General features: G+C 37.1%; 1 protein-coding gene across 1 annotated transcript; it reads left to right on the top strand.

Annotated features, from left to right (window-relative positions):
- The first annotated feature begins 8,059 nt into the window (after positions 1–8,059).
- Positions 8,060–8,953, top strand: LOC136224359 (ferredoxin-thioredoxin reductase subunit A2, chloroplastic-like). The gene has a single exon (XM_066012684.1). The coding sequence runs from the start codon at positions 8,142–8,144 to the stop codon at positions 8,763–8,765; it is 624 nt and encodes a 207-aa protein (XP_065868756.1). The 5' UTR covers positions 8,060–8,141; the 3' UTR covers positions 8,766–8,953.
- Positions 8,954–14,241: the final 5,288 nt, after the last annotated feature.

Here is a 14,241-nt window from a genome sequence, read left to right on the forward strand (position 1 = left end):
GGTGACAATGTGGAGAATGAAGATACCACTCAGAATGAAATTCCTTTTAAAAGTGTTCATGAAACAGTTAAGCAATCTGAATGCGTCCAACGTATCCCATATGAGGATGGCGATGAAGATAGAATGAAAAGGATGACTGATCCGTTTCGATGGTGTCCAAAGCCATGCGATGCGCCCGTGAATATGATTGCACCTAAACAATCAAACGGAGGTACTACTTTGAGGGTCAATGATATATTTTCAAACAAAGTTGAATTGCAAGATTCACTTGGAAAATATGCAATTGAAAATTCGTTTGAATGGAAGGTTTACAAATCAAACAAGTCTTTGTTTGAGGTGAAATGTAAGGATGTGGGCAAATGTAAATGGAGGGCTAGAGGAATCGTCATTCCAGGTTCTAATTTGTTCAGGCTTTCAAGAATAGATGGTATGGACATGCACGCTTGTGGGAGAGATCAGATATGTCCGCACCATAGGCAAACGGGGAAACATGTTGCAGGGATACTACTCCGAAGCAGGTTTGATTTGGAAAATCGGGTGCATCGACTAAAGGATATTGTTTTCGATTTTGAACGAGATTTTTCCGTTAATCTCTCTTATATGCAAGCTTGGAGAGCAAGACACTGGGCATTGGAAGCACAAAGTGGTTCGCCGGAGGAATCGTTCATGTTGTTGCCGGACTACTGTGAGATGTTGAAAAGTACAAATCCGGGTACCGTGACACATATCGAGACAGATGATGATGATCAATTTAGATTTTTCTTTATGGCTATGGGTGCATCATTGAGAGGTTTTAAACTACATATTCGACCTGTCATTGCCGTTGATGGAACTTTTCTAAAAGGTAAATATCCCGGCATATTATACATTGTAGTTGGTATTGATGCGAACAAAATGATCTTTCCTGTTGCATTTGGAGTTGGACAGAAAGAAAGTAATGAATCATGGCTCTGGTTTTTCAATAAATTGAAAGAGTGTCTGAATGATGTTGAAGATCTAGCCATTATATCATATCAGAACCAAAGCATTATACATGCAGTTAGTTTGGTTTTTCCTAATGCTGTTCACGGGGCGTGCGCTCGTCATCTGCAACAAAATGTTAAGACCAAATTTCGTGGAATTCGTAAGATAGATGAGGCGTTTTGGAAATGTGCAAAATCCTATCGGGTATCTGATTTTGAGGAATCCTTTGCAACACTTCGTTCACTACATTCCGGTGCTGCCGAATATTTACTGCAAGCTGGAAAGAGAAATGGTCCCGTGCATTCTTCTGTGGTCGTCGGTATAACATTATCACGACGAATGTCGCAGAATCATTCAACGCGTTAATGGTGGAGGCTAGACGTCTACCAATCACAATGTTGGTTGAGTTCATACGCATGACACTACAAAAATGGTTTTACGGGAGACGTACAGAAGCAGGTTATAAACGTGTATTCTATTTTATTTTATTTTATTTATACATACGTAATTATTTACGAGATTAATATGTTTCCGCAGAAGAACGTGTGGGCTATTTGGCAAGGAAGTCGGAAGAAAAGATGATAAAGCGTGTAGGGGCAGCGATACGTTTCATATTTCCCTGTGGATAATCACACCTTTCAAATCGGTGATCGGGTTAAGGGTGGACTTGTTGATTTAAATGCAGGAACATGTACGTGCAGGAAATGGCAACTAGCCCAATTTCCATGTGAACACGTATGCAAAGTTGCTTCCAAACATAGGATGGATAACGCCTATAGGTGGGTGCATCGCTACTACACCAACGAGTCACTTAAGTTGGCATGGGGTGAGTCGATATATCCACTTGGTCATCAATCAGAATGGAAAGTGAATGAGAATCCTATGAAAGTGCTTCCTCCCAAGAAGGAGGGGCGGTCTGCTGGTCGACCAAAAGGTCAAAAAAGAAGGCCATCCGTGGGTGAAGATGTAATTCGCACAAGGTGTAGCAGATGCGGAAGCATCGGTCATAATCGTTTGAATTGTCCATCCATGCTTCCAAACACTACTCGGCTTCCTAGTGTAATCTCAAGTTCAGCAAGTTGTTCTAACACTACTACCTCGAAGCATTTATGATCGAGTTCATTAATATCATTTGTCTTTAGCATGTGCTTGTTTTAATACTGTATGATTCTATTGGGGGCAAACAAATTTATCTTGTATTTGACGCGACAATACTTTAGCTTGTGTGAATACTTCGTGTCGCATTTGAGCGCATTCCATTCAAATGCGACAAGGTTTACAACAATCATAGTCGCATTTGTGTGTTGAATGCGCTCAAATGCGGTTCAGCAAATTCCTTGTGTGAATACTTCGTGTCGCATTTGAGCGCATTCCATTCAAATGCGACAAGGTTTATAACAATCCTAGTCGCATTTGAGTGTTGAATGCGCTCAAATGCGGTTCAGCAAATTCCTTGTGTGAATACTTCGTGTCGCATTTGAGCACATTCCATTCAAATGCGACAAGGTTTATAACAAATATTACATATAAAACAAGATCATGAATCAGATTACAATATCATTTGAAGTCTAACAAACGTCCATGAAACAACTCAACCGTAAGTCGTAAACGAAAGAAAGTGCCATCCGTAGAATTGTATGGATATACATAAGAGTCGTCATGCGGGAGATCATATAATCCACTTAAGAATTGTGCGTTTATGCAAGTCCAAACGCCACAGTCATTTGAGCCGGACATTTGTTGTGGCACCCCTGGAACTCTACTCCAAATGATCATCCGTCGCACATTTTCCCGTCCATCTACGAAATAGCCACTCAATTCCATTACTCTAACAATGACTTGCAAGGGTGTTTGGAGGACCGCATCCAAAGGTTGCTCCGACATGTTTGATACAAGACTGTCATAGATATATAAGTGCATAGACCGCAACTCTAACACTCCTATGATCTAGTGCTCTTGCTTGTAATTTATCGGAATAAACACTCCGGACTTGATTTGACCACCATATAATGCTACTGGATCGGTGTACTTTAATGGATCGGTCCACGGCGAATTCAAATACTTGCTAACCTTAGCAACCCGTTTACCTTTTCCACGTGCTGCTCCTTTTCCACGTGCTGCTCCTTTTCCTCTAACTGTGCCTCCACCTCGGGTTGGAACTATACCTCCTCGAGTATTTTCCTTATCTTCATCTTTCCCGGTCCCTCTACCTTTATCTTCTTTTGGAGCAACCACCTACAAAGGAAAAACATGGTAATGAATAATTCATCCTTGAAGCTGTAATTCAACATCTTGTCGCATTGAAGAGAAATGCGCTCCAATGCGACAAGCTATAGTGCAACATCTTGTCGCATTAGAGAGGAATGCGCTCCAATGCGACAAGCTATAATGCAACATCTTGTCGCATTAGAGAGGAATGCGCTCCAATGCGACAAACTATAATGCAACATCTTGTCGCATTAGAGAGGAATGTGCTCCAATGCGACAAGCTATAATGCAACATCTTGTACCTCTTGCGCATATGTATAAATTCAACCAACTTGTACCTCTTGCTGCAACATTGGTGCCACTTTCTCAGGCACAGAATCATCAAGATGGACAACCTTATCTACTTGCGCAACTTCCTCGGGCACAGAATCGTCTAGTACGACAATAACATTCTCAACCTCCTCATTGCCCTTGGTCAAATCATCTTGAACCATGGCTGCCTCTTGTTCCTTTCCATCTTTCATCGGCTCCTCTTGAACCATAGCTGCCTCTTGTTCCTTTCCATCTTTCATCGGCTCCTCTTGGACCATCGGCTCCTCCCGAACTTTACTGGTCTCAGCCTCCTCATTCTCCACATTAGCATTGGGTCGACCCATCGCCTTTAATTCTTTTATATCCCCCTCAATCAATGATACTCGTTCATCTAGGTTGCCCAACCTACTGTCGACCTTGCTAAATTGTCCCTTGCACCACCTATGATGCCTATCAAGAACATCCGTTAGAACTTTTTGAAGTTGTTTTATCTCGGTCGTTTGTGACCGTGATGCAATGATATATCTATCAACTTCATCATCCCCTTCCTCACCACCCTCTTCATCATCACCTCCATCACCTCCCTCTTCATCATCACCCTCCTCATCATCCGCCTCCTCCTCATCACCTTCCTCCTCCCCATCACCTTCCTCTTCCTCAGCTTCAACCTTCTCCTTACCTTTCATTATTGGGGCAAATATTGCATTTATATTAGCTTTCCGTCCTTCAACATGGTCCACCAAATACGTGTACCAATCGAACTCTTTCTCATCATCCTCAACCACAAGACGCGCGTCTGGAGGATCAGCAACCTTACATTGCAAAAAATAAAAATAGCAATGTATTGGTAAACAAATACAAAATAAAGAGAAACATACAAATCTCATTCCACTTACAGAAAACGTTTCTCTGACTGCTTTGTTTGAGGGGACTATTCTCTGGGTCCATCTCAGCAAGCGTGGAAGTGGGTTGCCACTTCTCATCGTGTAATATGCATGAGTCACATTCCACAACTCAAGAATCCAAGTCTGCAAATAAGAGGTATCCCTTGATAAGAATTATAACATTGTCGCATTCCATTTGAATGCGCTCGAATGCGACAAGGTTAGAACCCAATCTTGTCGCATTCCATTTGAATGCGCTCGAATGCGACAAGGTTTACAACCCAATCATGTCGCATTATATTTGAATGCGCTCCAATGCGACAAGGTTAGCAACCCAACCTTGTCGCATTTGAGCGCATTCAACACTAAATGTGACACAGATGCAAATTTGGTAATCGCATTCGGGCGCATTCATACACCAAACATATATACACAAATCATACCTAGAATACGTGTGCAAATCCAATAAGTTGATATGGAACACAATTCCTATTTCCCGCTGCACTTGCCTCTAATTGCTTCAGTCTTTTGCTAATGGCCCAGTCCAAGAACCTATATGTCTCCTCCCAAGCCAACGTCCCCCATGGAAACTCATTAAACAGTCTTGGATAATCTGCAAGATCCAAAACCCAATCCTTTGCATGCCTCTCATTAGCATTATCCAATACATTGCCATGCACAAAGTACAACATGGCAATCATCACAGCATCTTGGTTAAATCTGTCAGTCGCATCCTTCTTCTTCCATTGTACACTTTGCAAAACTTCCAAGAAGTTAATTGTCGTTATTGTCTGGTATTGCTTGAAGTACTTATTTCGCAACCTATGCGGCATCTCTAATTCATACATTCTTTCCATGAATTCCCCAATGTTTACCCCAAACCTTAAACCACTTATCAAGCCAAACTCCCAATCTCCAAACCGCATATCAACTCCCCTCACCCTGAACCACATCTCCCTGTGTTTCCTTTCTTTATGTTTAATCTCCCGTGATAGGACATGATGCACTATTCCAGAAGAGAAACTAGCAACCTTCATATCCAAATATTGACCAAAACATGTTTTCCTATACATTTCTAACTGCTTTTCACTCAAATACTTCTTTATTATGACCCCAGAATCCACGTTAAACCTCACTGTTACTTGAGCATCCGAATTAACCGCCTTGGGATATTTGAAAATGGAACTATGTTTTCTCTTTTTAGATTCACTGGGATCATGCTGTAACAATTTTAAACATACACACATTAAATTCTCTAACAAAACTGACATATTCTATGTATAAGTCTTACAATCATGTCGCATTCGTCTGTGAATGCGCTCAAATGCGACAATGTTTCAGGGTGTAGCTTGTCGCATTTGAGCGCATTTAGGTAATAAATGCGACAGTTTAATGGAATGGCTCATCGCATTTGTCGCATTTAGGTAACAAATGCGACACTATGTTCACGTATAATTCCTTGTCGCATTTGAACGCATTTAGATAACAAATGCGACCATATTTACATACAGTTAACATACGAGCGCATTCGAGCGCATTTAATCTTCATTAATGGCGGTAACAACAGGGAAGAAGATGATGCATGCTTACCTTATGCTTCGTCCGTCCTTCCTCTTCGCTTGCCGCCGCCGCCGTCGCCTTCCGTTTTCTCACCATAACTTCCGCGCGCAGAAGAACGAAATGGGAACTGGTGTCGAGGTAGGAGATGAAAATAAAAATGAAAATATAAAGAAGAACAACCCGGATTATATATAATGATGAGTTCAAAACGTAAAATGCAGTTGAAACGAACTGAAACTGAAGAAGATGAACCACAATGAAGTTGAATGGGAAAGGTCAGGTGAGGAAGTCGAAGTGGAAGCAGCGGGAGGTAGGAGATGAACCTTCAAACTAAAATAAGGATAGTTTTGTCCAAAATGGGTTAATTTGTCTAATTTGGTAAAATGAAAGGAAGGTGGGTTAGATATGTAAAGTGGGGTCCTTCATTGGGTTAGATTAGTAATTATCCCTTTTTTTTCACTTTTGTTAATGTATTTAGGAGTTAAGCATGCACCCGTACGATGTGGCTGATGTGAATACCACGCCAAATTAGTTCTTATTAATTAATCTCGATTTTTTCTTAATTTTAAAAATGAAAAATTCTTTTGTCAAATACCCAGGGTCACATCGGTTCCCGACTAAATCGTCGGGTCCCGGTTCAACCCCGAGTCTCTCCAGTTTGTTGAGGATTCAACAAACCGAAGGTGTTTCTCGTTTAGATCGGTCGAACCGGCTGGTCCGGTCCGAGCTTGATAAAATTCGAAAATCACAGTATTTACTTCAACATACCAGACCAAGGCGGACAACACTTTGCAGCTAGACGGGCAGTCAGAGAAGAAGGAATGTTAGACGTCGAACATAACTAAGCTTGAAAATGAGAATTATGATAGTACCTTGCTTTTTATATGCCTGAACCCATAGAGAAGTATGATGATTCAAAAGCCTTCACTCTTATTTCGCAAGCAGGGCCAAATTAAAATCCATCATTTCCCTGAAACTCATTCCACTAACAAATTTTGGAATAGTCCATCGGATATCTTTGTCATCTCCACCAAAATAAGTTCGACAGACACTCAAGCTCCGCACAAAGTAACTCCATAATTAAAAACAAGCACATAACATAAGAAAGAGCAGACACCTGCACTTTTCAGTCGAGTCTTTCGATTACCTGAATCAGTAACAAACAGTTAGTGAGGGGACAGATTCCAACGCCCTTTCTCCTATGTTTGAGTTACTAAGGTACTTGAAAGTATAAGATAACTTGAATGCATAATGATAATAGACAGTAAAAGAATATTGCATACCGAGGGTTTAGATCCCAAGACTATTTATAGGTAATTATGTACCCGAACAACTTATATAATTTACATGTGTCAGTTTCCGATTGGCTTCAGATTCTTTCCTCTTAAATCATTCCGCATTTCATGGCGTGACATGGGAACTAAGAGCGTGCCTTTTGGATCCGAGACAAACATTGGTCCACGTGTCCTCTCAGGCAGCTTCCTGAAGAAGATTTCGTGTAGATGAGCTTTCGTAAGCTTCTTTAATATGAGCTTCTTCAATTAGGCTCATACGTTGGATTCGGCTGGACCTTTGCTCGAACCCACTTATTTTGGATAAATTATTAGAAGCATCCGGTTCTCCATGTCAAATGCAGGATCTTCCATATATATTTTGACACGTGTAACATGGACCCACGTATATTATAAGAGACCCCACTATTTTAATTATTACGTGAGACACAATACACATGTCCAAATGTGAATTGAGGGTTCTCTAAGTGACATGAATATAAGAACTCCTTATTTTATACTATATCATCAGCTCTCGATTCCGGATAGTTCCAACTTAGAATGATCATTGATTCTGGCGAATACCAACTCGTCATAAAGGAAGATATTCTTATTCAGTTTTAGATACAGAACTCGTGAAAAGCCATACTCTTAATTTTATTTTGTTTCAAAGAGAATAATTTCTTAATTCTTCAATATGATCCTATTTAATTTTTCTTTATTCAACTAATTTCAATTTTCACTAAAAAATAATAAAAAAATCTAATTTTTGAAAAAGTATATGGGATGAAATTCTAATATTATCCATTTTAAATAAATAAATAAATATTATCCATTTAAAGTTAGGAAAACACACACACAAGAAAATAAAGCTTTCATTTTCGATGGCGAAATCATATAATCTAAACACCACCACTAGTATTTGTGGAAAACGCTGAGAGATATGAGCTCAACGACTCTGGCTTTGTCGTCGGCGCCGGCGAGTGGAGCTGCCCCGGCATGTTCTCCGCTCAATCGCTGTACCGTCGCAACATCTTCGATGATTTCGAAGAAATTCCTTGTATTTCCTTCGTCTTCGTCATCAACGGCTGCTGCTCGTTCCACTTTAAATAATGATAAGACGATGATAATCTCTCAGCCGCCTCTAGGTCGCTGCTGCTACTCAACTGATTCAGCGAGTATAATGATGACAGGCGGAGGGAGGAGGAGGTCAATTTCATGCGAAGTCGCAGTAAGATCTGCCAATTCGGCTACATCATCTTTATCTACATCTTCATCAACAGTTACTGAAGATGAGGAGGACGAAGAACAAAAACGAGCTGAGAAGAAGATTGGAGCAAAAGTTAGGGTAAAAGCTCCTCTGAAGGTGTATCATGTGCCTCGGGTGCCGGAATTAGATCTGACCGGTAAGGAAGGTAATCTGAAGCAGTACGTCGGACTCTGGAAGGGGAAACGAATCTCCGCAAATTATCCTTATAAGATACAGTTTGTGGTGGATATTGAAGGCCGTGGTCCTGTCAAATTCTTTTCCCATCTCAAGGAGGATGAGTTTGAGTATCTTGATTGATGATCATTTTTTTAGTCCTTTATTCCTATTTGCTTTTACTCAGATACTTTGATCCTCCTCACTTCATTTCTCTATATATTATTTCTTCAAATTTGATCATACCCTAGCATAGTATTGTATGTATGTAGTTTACATGTTTAATTGCTATCTTACTCTGTATTAATAACTTATTATGGTCCTCTTTGTCATGGTCTTTGATCTTGCGACGTCCATAAATCGGATTGAGAAAATGTTTTATTTCTCCTGAAATTACGTTTTCAATATCCTGTTATTACTTGTTACATAAATGTATTGATTATCTGAGTAATTCAATTCTTTGCTTCAATATATAACTCGTTTTGCTTTTTCTGGTTTTTGATCTTGCGACGTCCTGGGATTGAGAAAATGTTTTTTCCTGAAATTAGGTTTTCGATTCCCTGTTATCACTTGTTACGTAAATGTTTTGATTATCTGAGTAATTCAATTCTTTGCTTCAATATATAAAACTAGCTTTGCTTCTTCTGTAATTCTTATCTGAAATTCTCTTCAGGTTCTGCATTTATCTTACTTTTGCCACTTATTTTAAGCATTACTTATATTTTTCAATTAAAGTATCCACCTAGTTTACAGACTGATATTATGACAGTGGAAAATGTTTCCCCTATGTTGCACGGACACTTCTCTTTAGTAGTGTTTCTGCATTTCGTGTCTGTGTCCATGTCTGTGAAGGTTCTGTTTTAGAAATAAGCTTCTAATGTTGTTAGAAAGCTATTTTATGAAGGTTATGTTTTAGAAATAACGGTTCTAATGTCTGTGTTTGTGCAACATAGCGTTTTCCTCCTTGTATGTATGCTCAAATTTTAAAGCATTAGCCTTGCTCTTTATGAATGAATTGAGTTTAATCTCTAGATAGTTCTTTGCCATAGGGTTTCAGTTTCTGCTTGTATTCTGTCCTTATTGCTGTCAATTTCCTATATTGCAGAATATAATACTATTTTGGATCAGTGGCCTGGACAAAGCTAATGTTGGTTTTATTCTCATGCTCGCTCTTAGTATTGGCTACTGAATTTGAAGTTCCCATAGGTTAAAAATACTGAAATAGGATGTGTTTCTGTTGCATTGAATGTTAAATTGGTAGTTTCTTTCAACTTTGCGTAGCTGTTTGGAGTTAATTTTGTTTATGAGCACACTGTAATTCAGTAATTTTTGTAGGAAATTACTGAATTTGAAGTTCCATAGGTTAAAAATACTGAAATAGGATTGTCTTTCTGTTGCTTGAATGTTAAACTGGTAGTTTCTTTCAATTTTGCATAGCTGTTCGGAGTTAATTTTATTTATGAACAAACTGTGCAATTCAGTAATTTTTGTAGGAAATTAAGTGTTCTAATGTTCTGTCCTGTGAAATCTTAATGTTATTTGATCTGCTGAAGCTTTTCATGAAGAATCACTGTATTCATTCCTGTAAAAAAGCTCTGCTACCAAGAAACTGGTAGCCAGTGATTTTTATCCACTGCCAAATTGTCAATGCTGCTGCTCTACTTTCCCTTAGGAAGTACACTAATCTAGAGAAGCTATGTGGGTCGGGCTGTTTGGAGACTCACAACGGAACGTTCTCAGTTCAGCTCAGTTCCAGCTTTCCTTTATTCTGCGTGGTTCCCGGGCTCTAGGCTCCACAGCCTTTACACTTCCATCTTCAATTATTAGGAAATAATGGAGTTTGGGCTGTAGCTATGAGTGCTACAGATGGTCTAACAAGAGGAATGGAAGTGATTGACACAGAAGCTCCTCTAAGTGTTCCAGTCAGTGGGATGACTCAGCTGGTCTATTCTGCACTTCCCTAGCAGCATTCGTCCGACAGTAACAACCAAAATGCCCCGTAAAGAGTTCTAGCATGAAGTGTTGTAGGCGTTGTCAATTTCTCAATCCTAACCTGCAAGGTATGCATTTCCTTATTGTGCAAGCATTCATACTTTTGGATCCATGTTGTGAGCTATTTGAATGTTATTGTTGTTAATGGAATCAGATGTTCAAACAGAACTTCTAATTCATACTGATCTCCATGAGTAAATGGTTTAAAATGAAATCTGATCAAGGTTGGAGATTTTGCATGTTTTGAAGTATTTGCTTGGAATTTTGTTTGCTCAGAAGTTGTTCTGCTTACAAACAGCTCCCATTTTCCGGATTGAGCCCATTCTCAATTTCCGGGGTAAATTACATCTATGGACTTCATCCCTACTAACATTATGCTCACTAAACTTTAAAATATAACACAAGTCATCTAACTTCACAATTTCTAACGTTTTGGCCACTAAATTTCAATTAGCACCTCAAAATGACGGTTACAAGTGACTTATACTTTAGGTTTAGGTTTTAAGTTTAGTGATCATAATACTAAGAGCTCCTTCTAATGTGGGAACATCTCCCACATCTTTCTGATCCTATATCCATTAAGGACAGAGTTGTATGTGAATAGAGATCAAGGGGTGAGGTTTAGAATCTTGTCATTTATACATGTAATATTTACATGATTTTAATATGAAAAAAAAATTGTGGTTTGGCTAATTTGTAAACGCATACTCATGGTTTAAAAGTTTATAAACAGGTACGTGGTTTGTGAAATTTGCAGTTAAATGATTGTGCGTCAATTTTTCGATCAAAAAATACTGTGTTTTGATTAATCATATCTGTATTAATTGCTGCTCAAAATTGCTCAATTTTGAGGTAAATAACACAACAATAATTTTTGACGAAATATCTGAATTTGCAAATTGTCTAAATAACTAGATTTATTATTATTATTATTTTACTTTTCTTTAATTTTAACTTATTACTATTTGGATTTCAACTATGTTTTTAGGCAAAGAATTGATTATTTGTTAGCATGCGATCTTGCAATTGTTGTTCTGTTTGTTTTGTTTGTCGGCAAATACTAGATAAGGGAAAAATTTGTGTTGGAAAATAAAATATTTTTCAGTGTTCAGTTGTAACATCGAAAAACGAGAAACAATGGTAATTTAGTACTATTTTTTCAAAAGAGTTAGAAAGAAGGGAAATTTACACAGAAATTCATATTTGAAATTTTATTTACAACTATGTCAAGTAATGGTTTTGAATTATATCAAACTAGTAAAATTAACATTTTTAATATATTTTAAAGATTAGAATTTATAAATTAAGTGTCTATGTTACATTTTTTAGGGTTTAAAATTTATGAATTGGAGTCTGGAATTTTAAATTATGATGTAAAATCATAATAAATAGAGAATAATGAGATATTAAGAATTAAATTTGGTGATATGACTTAGTTGTAATTTTCTACTTAATTATGATATTCATGTAATTGATCCTAGAAAGAATGGAGTAAGACTCTAAAAGTTTAGGGAAATATTTATTCTTTTAAAATGTAAATATTTTTTTTTATAAATTTTCTAGGGCTACTCTGTGGATTGGTTGATATGCAGACCTGTACCTGTAGTGTTTTTTTACAAATACAATCATGTGGTTGTAAAATTTTATATGTTTTTTTATTTTGTTAGATTTGGCCGATAACGATCTCAAAATGAAAATTTTTAAGAATTAAAGTTTTTTAGTATCATATTTTTAATTTTCTCTTTCTAAACATGATCTCTCGCTCATAAAAAAAACACCACCTAGATGACTTCAAACCTAAAAAGTTGGAGAATTAAAGTTGCTTATGATATCATTTAACTTTTAAAAATTTTCATTTTGAGATCGTTATCGATCAAATTCCGACAAAGTGAATTCAAATGCAAAATTTTGCAAATCACAGAATTGCGTTTGTAAAAAAAAATCACATGTACCGGTCTGTAAATCGATCAAACCACATGGTGGTTATTTGTACCTAACCCAATTTTCTATTAACCTAAAATTTTTCATTTGATTTCTTTTCTAAAATTTTCCGTTTTGAGTTATTTTCCTAAGCAAATAAGTATCGAAAAATTAGGAGAATATTTTTCTACATAATATATCGCTAGCCTAACTGAACCAATTGATTTGTGATGGACATTCGGGAAAGTTGAGCCGATAAGGTGTCTTCATTCAAGCAACAATAGAGAGGAAGAACGAAATGAAGGAAGAGGCCTCCTGTCACGTTGTATTTGTTCATATTCATACCCTTTATATTAAAAAATGTTTGAAGTAACCAATTAACTATGTGAAAAGTATATATTAGCCCTCCATATTTTTTTCAAAGTAATTTTTTTCAAAGTAATTTATTAACCTCTGAACATATTTAAAGTACACACATTTCAAGTTTTCCAAAATATCTTCTTACCACGCCAAGTGAATTTTAAAAGGTTAAAAGTCAACGGAACATTTTTGATGCTCAAGAATCAATTTGCAAGTGAATTTTAAGGGGTTAAAAGTCAACGGAACATTTTTGATGCTCAAGAATCAATTTGCATTTAGGAACAAGTATAGGGACTCATTATGTATTTATAATTTTTAAACACATTTTAACTTTTCTAAAGGTGATTTTAAAGGGTTCATTGTTCACTTTAAGCAAATATAGGAGTCAACAAAATATTTTAAAATGTACATATTTTAACTTTTCTAAAATCTCGATCACTAGACAATAGAACATTTTTTAAGTTCTGGGTCAGTTGCCATTTTGGAATAAGTTTTTAGGAGCGCATGATGTATTAAGCCACTTTATTTTCTCAAAGAATATACTGATTTTCCTTTAATACTTATTTGAGAGGAAGTTAATGAATGTAAATGAAAGTAATTAAAGGTTAAATATTATATTAACCTTGTTTGAGAGTTGTTTTTGGAGAGTAAATGAAAGTTAAATGAATTTGAACTTTTACTTGAGTAAATTTAACTTTCTTCAAACGAAGTTATACTTTTAATTCTCATTTACATTCTATAAACTCTCAAATAAGGTTAATTTTTAATTTTATTTCCATCACTTTCATTTTCTTTCCATTACCTCATTTAACTCTCACTAGACCTGGCAATTTCCGTATTCGTGTCGTGTCAGGTTTCGGGTTCGTGTCAAAACCTGTAACACGACACGAAAAATTTTCGTGTCACAAAATCAGAACACGAACACGACCTGCTCTTGACACGGTAAACACAACACGACACGAATTTTTTACACAACCAATTAAATTGACACGACCTAACATGCTAACACAACATGACCTGACCTGCTTTTTTTATACTCTTTATATTTATACTCTAATAAATAAGAAAAGTCATGTCTATTGTTAACCTAGTTTATTATAATTTTTAATTTTTTTAATTTCTTTAATTAAATTTCGGGTCAGTTTCGTGTTTTCGGGTTGGCACGAAAATGATATGAAAATTAACGTGTCATTTCGTGTCGTGTCAACTTTCGTGTCGTGTCATAAAACCCTAAACACTAACACTAAAAAAGCACATCGTGTTCGTGTCGTGTCATCGGGTCGTGTGTCGCTTTGCCGGGTCTAACTCTCACCTCCTCCCAGCTTAAAAGACTAAACTACAATGTCCA

The sequence above is a fragment of the Euphorbia lathyris genome, chromosome 3 (genome assembly GCF_963576675.1).
Source record: "Euphorbia lathyris chromosome 3, ddEupLath1.1, whole genome shotgun sequence".
Classification (NCBI taxonomy): Eukaryota; Viridiplantae; Streptophyta; class Magnoliopsida; order Malpighiales; family Euphorbiaceae; genus Euphorbia; species Euphorbia lathyris.